At 35.4% G+C, this 12,122-nt stretch overlaps 1 protein-coding gene across 13 annotated transcripts in view; it reads left to right on the forward strand.

The window, feature by feature from the left end:
* The window catches only part of PSD3 (pleckstrin and Sec7 domain containing 3), a 560,140-nt gene that overhangs the window by 478,266 nt on the left and 69,752 nt on the right, over window positions 1–12,122 (forward strand). For all 13 annotated transcript variants that reach the window (XM_082444205.1, XM_082444206.1, XM_082444214.1 and 10 more), the window contains one exon: window positions 1,396–1,466. In XM_082444205.1, the coding sequence (XP_082300331.1) occupies window positions 1,396–1,466 (71 nt within the window). The remainder of the gene's footprint in view (window positions 1–1,395; window positions 1,467–12,122) is intronic.

Below are 12,122 nucleotides of genomic sequence, written 5' to 3' on the forward strand. Positions count from 1 at the left end.
CCCGCTCGCCACAACTAGAGAAAGCCCGCAGCACAGCAACGAAGACCCAACACAGCCAAAAATAAATAAATAAATAAATTTTTTAAAAAAAGAAGATTATGGTATACATTTTTTGATCATTTATTTTTGAGTACACACTTTAAAACCTTACGTGGTGGAAACAGATGGGAGGAAATTTTTTTATTTCCCCGGGAAACCTACAGAGTGGATGTTTTGAGTCCGTTCTTTGCCAGGTGGACATCTCAGTATGGTATGGCAGGAGCAGCCTTGTTCTGCAGGTGGCTGTTCTCCCAGTTCCAAGCCTAAGGGTTCCTCAGTCAAAGGAGATTTAAAAGATTTGCTTAAGAATAATGCACTTCCTAATTTAATCAGGCATCCAGGTTAAAGACAGCCTAAAGGCAGCCGAATAGTTGATAACAGAATAAGAATAAATGGCCCTTCCTACATATTTGGTAGACATGTTTAGAGAAATGGTATTCAGGTAATAACCTTTTCCAGTTACAGATTTTAATTTTATCAAGATTAAGAATAAATAGTAAACTGTTTTGCTAATCTGCGCTTTTACTTTAGGACAATCTGTAAAGTTTTATATAAGTCAATAGAGAAATTCTACTTTATACTCCAGGAAAATATAAATAAAGGAAATGTAAGGACTTCCGGAAGAAACTTAGTTTGGAGAATTTTTATAAAGGTGCCTAATGTCTGCCTTGCACTATACTAGGTTCTGTGAATTCTGAAGATGAAGGATACCTGTTCTCAGGTTATCCACAGTCTACTGAAAGAGACATTTAGACAAAAAAATATTATGTTGCAGGGCGGCAGGATCTGCCGCAGAGGTATCACAAATTGCCACAGGAGTAATAATAATTAAAGTTACAATCCAGCTGGTGGATGTTTGGGAGAAAGGCCAAGAGGAGTCCTTTTATATTCCGGGACTTTTTTCTTATGACTCCTGGAAACCTTGACGAAGCCATGAAGGCTCTGGTTCGTGAGCCCTTAGATTAATGTGTATTTCCAATATGCCTCTTGCTTTTTCAGTCTTTTAGTCACTCTGCCGGAGCACGGGCCGCAGAGCCTTGCTGCTTGGGCTCAGAGACCTGCTTCTCCTCTTCCTAGTTATGTGACCATGAGCAGAGTACTTCTCTGTGCTTCAGTTTTATAAACAGACACGAGTAATAGTACCTACCTCACAGTGTTATTGTGAGGATTAAATGAGATGATACTGCCTGCTACACTGTAAGCCTCAAGAAAATTTTAGTTCTCATTATTATTAGTTTCGGTAGCAAATGAACCGGGAATATTGAAGCATAATCACCATGTTGACCTTTTAGGTTCTCCTTCGAAAAACGCAAATTTCCATCAAATAAAATTTTTCAATTTTTTTTCCCTTTCTAGCTCCAAGAGGAAAGCGAGGATGGAAGACCTTTTATGCTGTACTAAAGGGAACAGTTCTTTACTTGCAAAAGGTAAAAGTAAATACATAAAAAATGAAGCCCGTAAAATTTTATGAAGTGATAATTAGGTTACCTAGAAAATATTCACTTTGCACAAAGAGGCCACATCAAACACCCAAAAGACTGTTTAATTGATATCTAAATTCTTTTTTAGATTTTTGTTTGTTTGTTTCTGGTGCAAAAATTGTTTTGGAAATTATTTATGTATATATGTATATATATTACATTTTATAAATATAAAAGATTATATACATGTATATGTGAGTGTATGTGATCAGAGGGAGTGGATGAGCTGTGTTCTAATTATATTCAATCAGAAATGTTGAATATAAGTTGATAAGTTAGACTTCATATTGTCTATTCAGGTTCAGATTGTGGTAACACTTGTTTCAATGGGTATTTATACTATAGATTAGTTCTATCCCTCATTTATTTAGTTATTTATCTTCATTTAGATCCTACCTAAATCTAGAAACACATTTTCATTCAAGTCCTGGTATTTAACACTGCAAATGTATTCCAGTTACCTGGGTAAGTGTTTGACCATACCATTTCCTGTCAGGGTCCTTTCTTCTAATCCCCAAGTCTGGAAATTATTAGTTTGGTATCAAGTTTATATATTCTGACCTTTGAAGGGTAGTCCCTGGAGCTTCCGCCTCCCTAGCTCTGTGTGCGTGGAGATGGGAAAGTTGTGTCTTGACTGGAATAAGTACACCGCCTCCCAGGGCCCAACAGGACTCTAGCTCCCGCCTTGAAGCGAAGCTTGGAAATACTTTTTCTTTTTAATGTGATAAAAAACATAATGTGAGATCTCCCTCAATAAAATTTTAAGTGAATAGTACAGTAAATAGTACAGTATTATAAACTTTATAAGCACCATGTTATACAGTAGATCTGTAGAAATTTTCCGTCTTGCATGACAAACAATACCCCATGAACAGCAGTTCTCCCATTTCCCCCTCTCCCCAGCCCCTAGCAACCACCTTTCTACTCTCTGTTTCTATAAGTTTGACTCTCTCAGGTACTTCACATAAGTGGCATCAAGCAGTGTTTGTCCTTCTGTGACTGGCTGATTTCACTTAACGTAATGTCCTAAAGGTTCATCCATGTTATAGCATATGACAGGATTTTCCTCTTTTTTATGACTGAACAATATTCCATTGTTTACTTCATTTTCCTTTTCCATTCATTCGCCCATGGACATTTATATTGTTTCTACCTCTTGGTTATTGTGAACAATACTTCAGTGAACATGGTGTGCAGATATGTCTTTGAGATCCTGATTTCAGTTCCCAGAAGTGGAATTGCTGGCTCATATGATAGTTCTACTTTAAATTTTTTGAAGAACCTCTATATTGTTTTCCACAGTGGCTGAATCATTTTAAATTCACACCAACAATGTACAGGAGTTCCAATTTCTCCAAATGCATGTCAACGTGTTATTTTCTGGGTTGTTTTAAAAAAATTATTTTTTAATAATGGCCATACTAACAGGCATGAGATGATACGCCATTGTGATTTTGATTTACATTTTCCTGACAGTTAGTGATGCTGAGCATTTTTTCATATCCCTGTTGACCATATGTGTGTTGTCTGTGGAGAAATGTTTATTCTGATCCTTTGACCATTTTTTAATCAGGTTATTTGGGTTTTTTGCTATTGAGTTGTAGGAATTCCTTACATATTTTGAATATTAATCCCTTATCATGTATGTGGTTTTCAGGTATTTTCTCCCATTCCGTAGGTGGTCTTTTCACTCTCTTGATTGTTTCCTTTGTTGTGCTTAAGCTTTTTAGTTTTACGTAATCCCGTTTCTCTATTTTTGTTTTTGTTACCTGTTGTTTTGGTGTCATACCCAAGAAATCATTGCCAATGTCAATGCCAAGAAGCATTTCCTCTGTGTTTTCTTCTAGGAGTTTCATAGTTTCAAAGCTTAAACATTTAAATCCATAATGAGTTGACTTTTGTGTATGCTGTATGGTAAGGATGAACTTACATTCTTTTTCACATGGACACCCAGTTTTCCTAGTACTGTTTGTTGAGGAGATTATCTTTTCTCCTTTGTGTTCTTTTGGGACCCTGTGGAAGATCAGTTGATGGGATTGTTTCTGGGCTGTCTATTCTGTTACATTGGACTACATGTATGTCTTTATACCACTACCATAATTTTTTGATTACTATGGCTTTGAAATATGTTTTGAAATGGAGAAGTGTGAAGATTCTAAATTTGTTATTCTTTCTCAAGATCATTTGGAGTATTCAGGATCCTTTGTAGTTCCATATGAATGTGATGGTGAATTTTTCAATTTCTGCAAAAACTATCATTGGGATTTTGGTAAGGATTACATTCAATCTGTAGATGACTTTGGATAGTATTGGCATTTTGATAATATTAAGTCTTCCAATCCATGAACATGGGATGTCTTTCCATTTATTTGTGTCTTTAAATTCTATCAGCAGTGTTTTGTATTTTTTATTGTATAAGTTTTTCACTCCCTTTATTAAGTTTATTCCTAAAGTATTTTATTGTGTTTGATTCTGTTGTAAATGGAATTGTTTTCTTAATTTCCTTTTTGGATTGTTCATCATTAGTTTATAGAAATGCAACTGATTTTTACACATTGACTTTTGTATCCCGCAACTTTGCTGAATTTATTTCTTAGTTCTAACAGTTCTTTTGTGGAATCTTTAGAGTTTTCTGTATTTAAGGTCATGGAATTTGTAAACAAAGATAATTTTACTTTTTCCTTTCCTATTTGGATGTCTTTAATTTTTTTTTCTTCTCTGATTGCTGGGCTAGGACTTCGGTACTATGTTGAACAGAAATGCCAAGAGTGGGCATTTTTGTCTTGTTTCTTTTCTTAAAGGAAAAGCCTTCAGTTTTTCACCATTGAGTATGATGTTAGCTGTGGGCTTTTTATATATGGTCTTTATTTTAGTGAAGTAATTTCTTTTTATTCCTAGTTTGTAGAATGTTTTTATCATGTGAAAGGTTGTTGAATTTTTATTAAATGCTTTTTCTGCATCTATTGAGATGATCATGTGATTTGTAACATTTGTTATGTTAATATGGTTTATCATACTAGTTAATTTTCATAAGTTGAAGCATTCTTGCATTCCACGGGTAAATCCCAGTTGGTCATGGTGTATGCACCTTTCATAATATGATGTTGGATTTGGTTTGCTGGTATTTTGTTGAGGATTTTTGCATCTATATTCATCAGAGATATGACCTATAGTTTTCTTTTCTTGTAGTATCTTTTTCTGGTTTTGGTATCAGGCTAATGCTGGCCTCACGAAATGATTTTAGAAGTGTTCCCTCCTCTTGAATATTTTAGGAGAATTTGAGAAGGATTGGCATTAATTCTTTTAAGAGTTGGGTAGAATTTACTTGTGAAGCTGAAGGGTCCTTGACTTTTCATTGTTGGGAGGTCTTTGATTACTGATTTAATCTACATGCTAGTTATAGGTCTATTCTGATTTTTATTTTTTCATAATTCATCTTTAGCAAATTGTATGTTTCTAGGGATTTATCCATTTCTTCTAGATTGTCCAATTTGTTGGTGTATAATTGTTGATAGTTCTTTCTTATAATCTTTTTATTTCTCTGACATTAGTTGTAATGTCTCATCCTTCATTTCTGATTTTATTTATTTGAGTCTTCTCTCTGTTTTTCTTAGTAGTCTAGTTAAAGGAATGTCAATTTTATTATTTTCAAAAAACCAACTCTTAATTTCATTGATTTTTTTTTCCCCTACTGTTTTTCTGGTCTCTATTTCATTTATTTCTGTACTAATCTTTATTTTTTGAGGGAGGTGAATTTTATTTGAGCTGCTGGCGTTTTGAAGATTTACTCTTTTCTTCTATTGCAAATAGGTTTTTAAGATAACTAAGGAAAGATAATCGCCCTTGAGGTATGATACTAAAATCAGTGTTTTCACATCTAAGACATTATTACTTGTAAATCAGTCAAAATTACTGCATTTAAAAAAAAAATTACTGCATTTAAATTTTTTTTCTTTTAACACATAAAGATAGGTTTTTGTTTTTAGGACAAATTATCTCAAATGCTTGTTTTAAAAATATAGTTCTTTTTTTTAATTTATTTTATTTATTTATTTATTTTTGGCTGCACTGGGTCTTCATTGCTGCTCGTGGGCTCCTCTAGCTTCAGCAAGCGGGGGCCACTCTTCGTTGTGGTGCGTGGGCTTCTCATTGCGGTGGCCTCTCCTGTTGCGGAGCATGGGCTCTAGGCATGCAGGCTTCCGTAGTTGTGGCACGTGGGCTCAGCAGCTCTGGCCCGCAGGCTCCAGAGCGCAGGCTCAGCAGCTGTGGCACACGGGCCCAGCTGCTCCGCGGTATGTGGGATCTTCCCGGACCAGGGCTCGAACCCACATCCCCTGCACTGGCAGGCGGGCTCTCAATCACTGCACCACCAGGCAAGCCCAAAAATATAGTTCTACTTTGTACCAAACTTGAAATATTTAGCAAAAATTAGCATCATGATCAGTATCCCAGCTTATGTCTTCAGAATTTCACACTGTTGATGCAAAATGTTTATTATTTTTCTTATTGTTATGTTGATATGAATCCTTTATGTATGTAAAGTCCACTTGCTAACAAGGGCTACACTGAAGCTACATAAACTCCCTAATAATTGGATCTGTGTCCTAGCATGTGGCACACCAACATTTTAAAAAAGGATCTCTGAGCAACTTTGACGAATATTGTTTGCTATCCTGTTTTTTTGCAGTTCTTCTCCCATTTATTATTTTTCTTTTTTCTTTTTAATTTAAGTATAATTGACCTACAACACTATGTTAGCTTCTGGTACACAACATAGTGATTTGATATTTTTTATATATTACAAAATGAACACCACAATAAGTTTAGTTTCTGGTACACAACATAGTGATTCGATATTTTTTATGTATTACAAAATGAACACCACAATAAGTCTAGTTACCATCTGTCACCATATAAAGTTATTATATTATTATTAACTGTATTCCTTATGCTGTACATTTAATCCTTGTGACTCATTTATTTGGTAACAAAAGTCTGTACCTCTTAATCTCCCTCACCTATTTCATTCATCCCTCCACCCTCCTCTCTCTGGCAACCAGTTGTTTGTACTCTGTATCTATGACTCTTTCTGTTTTGTTATGTTTGTTTTGTTTTTTAGATTGTACATACAAGTGAAATCATGTGGTGTTTGTCTTTCTCTGACTTATTTCACTTAGCATAATAACCTCTAGGTCCATCCATGTTATCGCAAGTGGCAAGATTTCATTCTTTTCTATTGCTGAGTAATATTCTGTTATAAATGTATATATGCCACATTCATCTATCAGTGGACATTTAGGTTGCTTCCATATCTTGGCTATTGTAAATAATGCTGCGATGAACATAGGGGTGCATGAATCTTTTTAAAATAGCATTTTTGTTTTCTTCAGAAAAATACCCAGAAATGGAATTGCTGGATCTTATGGTAGTTCTGTTTTTTAAATTTTGAGGGATATCCAAACTGTTTTCCATAGTGGCTGCACCAGTTTACATTCCTGCCAACAGTGCACAAGGATTCCTATCTCCACATCCTTGCCAACACATTGTTTATTGTCTTTTGGATTACAGCCATTCTGACAGGTATGATGTAATATCTCATTGTAGTCTTGATTTGCATTTCCCTGATGATTAGTGATGTTGAGCATGTTTTCATCCATCTGTTGGCCATTTGTGTCTTCTTTGGAAAATGTCTATTTAAGTCCTCTGCCCATAATTTCATCAGCTTGTTTTATTTTGTTTTGATGTTGAATTATATGGAAACTTTGTATATTTAGGATATTAACCCCTTATCAGATATTATTGCTTCAGAGATCTTCTCTGATTTAGTAGACTGCCTTTTCATTTTATTAATAGTTTTCTTAATTGTGCAAAAGCTTTTTCGTTTGATGTCATGCCATTTGTTTATTTTTGCATTTCTTTCCCTTGCCTGAGGAGACGTATCCAAAAAATATTGCTTAGACCAATGTCAAAGAGCATACTGCCTATGTTTTCTTCTAGGAATTTTATGATTTGATGTCTTCCATTCAAGTCTTTAACCCATTTTGAGTTTATTTTTTATAGGTTGTGTGAAAGTAGTCCAGTTTAATTCTTTGGAATGTAGCTGTCCAGTTTTCCCAGCAACGTTTATTGAAGAAGCGCTCTTTTCCCATCTTTTCCCTAGATTTATTCTGAGATATTTATCCTTTTTGTTGCAATTGTTAATGGTTGTTTTCTTAATTTCTCTTTCTATTAGTTTGTTGTTAGTGTAAAGAAACACAAAATTGATTTTGTATCCTGTAACTTTACTGAATTAATTTATTAGTTCTAATAGTTTTTTGTTGTCATCTTTAGGATTTTCTAAATATAGTATCATCTGCAAACTGTGACTTTTACTTCCTCCTTTCCAGTTTGGATGCCTTTTATTTCTTTTTCTTGCCTGATTGCTGTGGCTAGCACTTCCAGTCCTATGTTGAATAAAAGTGGCAAGAGTGGCCATTGTTGTCTTGTTCCTGATTTTGGAAGAAATGCTTTCAGCTTTTCACAGTTGATAATGATATTGGCTGTAGGTTTGTCATATGTGGCCTTTATTAGGTTGAGGTATGTTCCCTCTATACCCACTTTGTTGAAAGTTTTTATTACAAATGGATGTTGAATTTTGTCAGAAGCTTTTTCTGCATCTATTGAGATGGTCATGAGTTTTATTCTTCAGTTTGTTAGTGTGGTGTATCATTGATTGTTTTGCGGATATTGAACCAGCCTTGCATCCTAGAATAAATTCCACTTAATTGTGGTGTATGATCTTTTTTTTTAATTTTATTTATTTATTTATTTTATTTATTATTTTTGGCTGTGTTGGGTCTTCATTTTTGTGCAAGGGCTTTCTCTAGTTGCAGCAAGCGGGGGCCACTCTTCATCGCAGTGCGCGGGCCTCTCACTATCGTGGCCTCTCTTACTACGGAGCACAGGCTCCAGACGCGCAGGCTCAGTAGTTGTGGCTCATGGGCCTAGTTGCTCCACGGCATGTGGGATCTTCCCAGACCAGGGCTCGAACCCGTGTCCCCTGCATTAGCAGGCAGATTCTCAACCACTGCACCACCAGGGAAGCCCTCATGGTGTATGATCTTTTAATGTATTTTGGAATTCAATTTGCCAATATTTTGTTGAGGATTTTTGTATCTATGTTCAATGGGGATAGTAACCTACAGTTTTCTTTTTTTGTGGTGTCTTTATCTGGTTTTGGTATCCAGGTGAGGCTGGCATCATAGAATGAGTTCAGAAGTGTTCCTTCATCTTCAGTTGTTTGTAATGGTTGAGAAAGATAGGTGTTAACTCTTCTTTATATCTTTGGCAGCATTCACCTGTGAAGCCATCTGGTCCTGGGCTTTTGTCTGTTGGGAGTTTTTTTGTTTTGTTTTGTTTTTACTAATTCAGTTTCAATTCTGGTAATTGGTCTGTTCCTGTTTTCTATTTCTTGCTGATTCAGTCTTGAGAGATTCTGCATTTTTAGGAATTTATCCATTTACTCTAGGTTGTCCATTTTGTTGACATATAATTTTTCATAGTAATATCTTTATGATCCTGTGTATTTCTGTCCTTTTTCATTTCTGATTTTATTTATCTGGGTCCTTTATCTTTTTATCTTGATTAGTTTAGCTAAAGGTTTATCAGTTTTGTTTCTTTTGAAAGAACCAGCTCTTAGTTCCATTGATCTTTTCTATTGTTTTTTTAGTCTCCATATTATTTATTTCTGCTCTGACCTTTACTACTTATTTCCTTCTACTAACTTTGGGTTTTGTTTGTTTTTCTTTTTCTATTTCATTTAGGTATGAGCTTAGATTGTTTATTTGAGATTTTTCTTATTTCCTGAGGTAGGCTTGTATTGCTGTAAACTTCCCCTTAGAACTGCTTTTCCTGTGTCCCATAGGTTTTGGATTGTTGTGTTTCCATTTTCATTTGCCTCCCAGGTATTTTTTTTACTTCCTCTTTGATTTATTTATTCATTTATTTTTTCCCCTTTGATTTCTTTAGTGGCCTATTGGTTAGCATATTGTTTAGCCTCCAAATGTTTTTTATTTTCGCAGTTATTTTCTTGTAGTTAATTTCTAGTTGCATACCACTGTGGTGTGAAAAGATATGACTTGATATGGCTTGAGTCTACTTAAGTTTATTGTGACTTGGTTTGTGGCCTAATGTTTGATCTGTCTTAGAGAATGTTTCATGTGCACTTGAAAACAATGGGTATTTTGCTGCTTTTGAATGGAATGGTTTATATATATCTTTTAAGTCCATCTTGTCTAATATATCATTTAAGACCAGCGTTTTCTTATTATTTTCTGTCTGGATGATCTATCCATTGATGTAAGTGGGGTGTTAAAGACTCCTACTTTTATTGTGTCGCTGGCAATTTCTCCCTTTATGTTCCTATTATATGCTTTATATATTTAGGTGCTTCTGTCTTGGTGCCTATATATTTATAATTGTTACATCTTCTTGTTGGATTGATCCCTTGATCATTATATAATGCCTTTCTTTGTCTCTTGTTACAGTCTTTGTTTTAAAGTCTGTTTTGTCTGATATAAGTTCTACTACCCCAGCATTCTTCTTTTTATTTCCATTTGAGTGGAATACCTTTTTTCATCCCCTCACCTAACTCTGTGTGTGTCTTTAGATCTGAAGTGAGTGTCTTGTAGGAAGCATATACATGGGTCTCTCTCTTTTTTAATCCATTCAGCCACTCTGTGTCTTTTGATTGGAGTATTTAGTCTATTTCCATTTAAATAATTATTGATAGGTATATACTTATTGCCATTTTGTTAGTTGTTTTCTGGTTGTTTTTGTAGTTCTTTCTTGTTCCTTTCTTCTTTTGCTTTCTTCCTTTGTGATTTGTTGACTATCTTTAGTGTTATGTTTAGATTCCTTTCTCTTTTGTGTGTGTGTATCTGTTACAGATTTCTGCCTTGTGGTTACCATGAGGGTCATATAAAACAAATGTGTATATGTGTGTGTGTGTGTGTGTGTGTGTGTGTGTGTTTATGATTATTTTAAGTTAATGATCACTTAAGTTTGAATACATTCCAACAACTCTGCACTTTTATTCCCCTCTCACCACATTTAATGTTTTGGACATCATTTTACATCTTTTTGTGTGTGTATCCCTTAACTACTTATTGTGGATATAGATGATTTTACTACCTTTTCTTTTAAACTTCCTACTAGCTTTATAAATGTTTGAATTTTTCTTTCATAAATTTCATATTTCTAGTTGTGGTATTTTCTTTTCTGCTTAGAAAAGTCTCTTTAACATTTCTTGTAAAGCCAGTTTAGTGGTGCTGAACTGTTTAACTTTACTTGTCTGTGAAACTCTTTATTTCTCCTTCAAATCTGAATAATAGCCTTGCCAGGTAGAGTATTCTTGGTTGTAGGGTTTTTTTTTTTCCCTCTTTCATTACTTTGAATATATCATGCCACTCCCTTCTGGCCTGCAAAGTTTCTGATGTAAAATCAGCCGATGGTCTTATAGGAGTTCCCTGATACATAACTAGTTGCTTATCTCTCTGCTTTTAAGAATCTCTCTTTATCTTTAATTTTTGCCATTTTAATTATAATGTGTCTTGGTGTGTTCCTCTTTAGTTTCACCTTGTTTGTGACTTTCTGTGCTTCCTGGATCTGAATGTCTGCTTCCTTTCCCAGTTTAGGGACGTTTTCACTCATTTCTTCAAATAAGTTCTCTATCCCTTTCTCTCTCTCTTCTCCTTCTCAGACCCCTATAATGAGAATGTTACTACACATTATGTTGTCTCAGAGGTCTCTTAAACTATCTTCATTTTTTAAAATTCTTTTTTCTTTTTTCTGTTCAGCTTGAATGGTTTCCACTACTCTATTTTCCAGTTCACTTCTCCATTTCTCTGTGTGATTGAATTTACTGTTGATTCCTTCCAGTGTATTTTTTATTTCAGTGACTGTATTCTTCAGCTCCTTTGGCTCTTCTTTGTATTTTCTAACTTTTTGTTAAACTTCTCACTGTGTTCATCCATTCTTCTCCCAAGTTCATTGATTATCTGTATGATCATTACCTTGAACTCCTTATTGGGTAGATTGTCATCTCCACTTTGCTTAGTTCTTCTTCTGGGGTTTTGTCTTATTCCTTCATTTGGAATATATTCCTCTGTCTCCTTATTTTTCCCAATTCTTTGTTTATTTCTATGCATTAGGTAGGTTGGTTACATTTCTTAATCTTGGAGAAGTGGCCTTATTTAGGAGTTGTTCTTTGGGGCCCAGGAGCACACTCCTTTCTTGTCAACAGAGCTGTATGTTCTAGGAGTGCCCCCTATGTAGGCTGCGTGGGCCCTTCTTTTGTGGCAGGGTCGAGTACTGTGGGTGAACTGGAAGGCAGGGCTACCCCTGGCCTGCTTGGCTGTCCAGCCCTGCCTTGTGTATGGCTGGCAGCCTGCTGGTTGGTGTGGCCAGGTCCCAGTGTAGCTGGCTGCAGGGCCTGGAGGAGTCCTAGGGATAATGCCACCCTGCTGGTGGGTGGGGCTGGGTCCTAGGGTGGCTGGCTGTGGGACCTGGGTGGCCTTATTTTTTGCTCTGATCTTAATGTTTCCTTCCTTCTACTAATTTGGG

This window comes from Balaenoptera physalus, assembly GCF_965194825.1.
Source record: "Balaenoptera physalus genome assembly, chromosome: 21".
Classification (NCBI taxonomy): domain Eukaryota; kingdom Metazoa; phylum Chordata; class Mammalia; order Artiodactyla; family Balaenopteridae; genus Balaenoptera; species Balaenoptera physalus.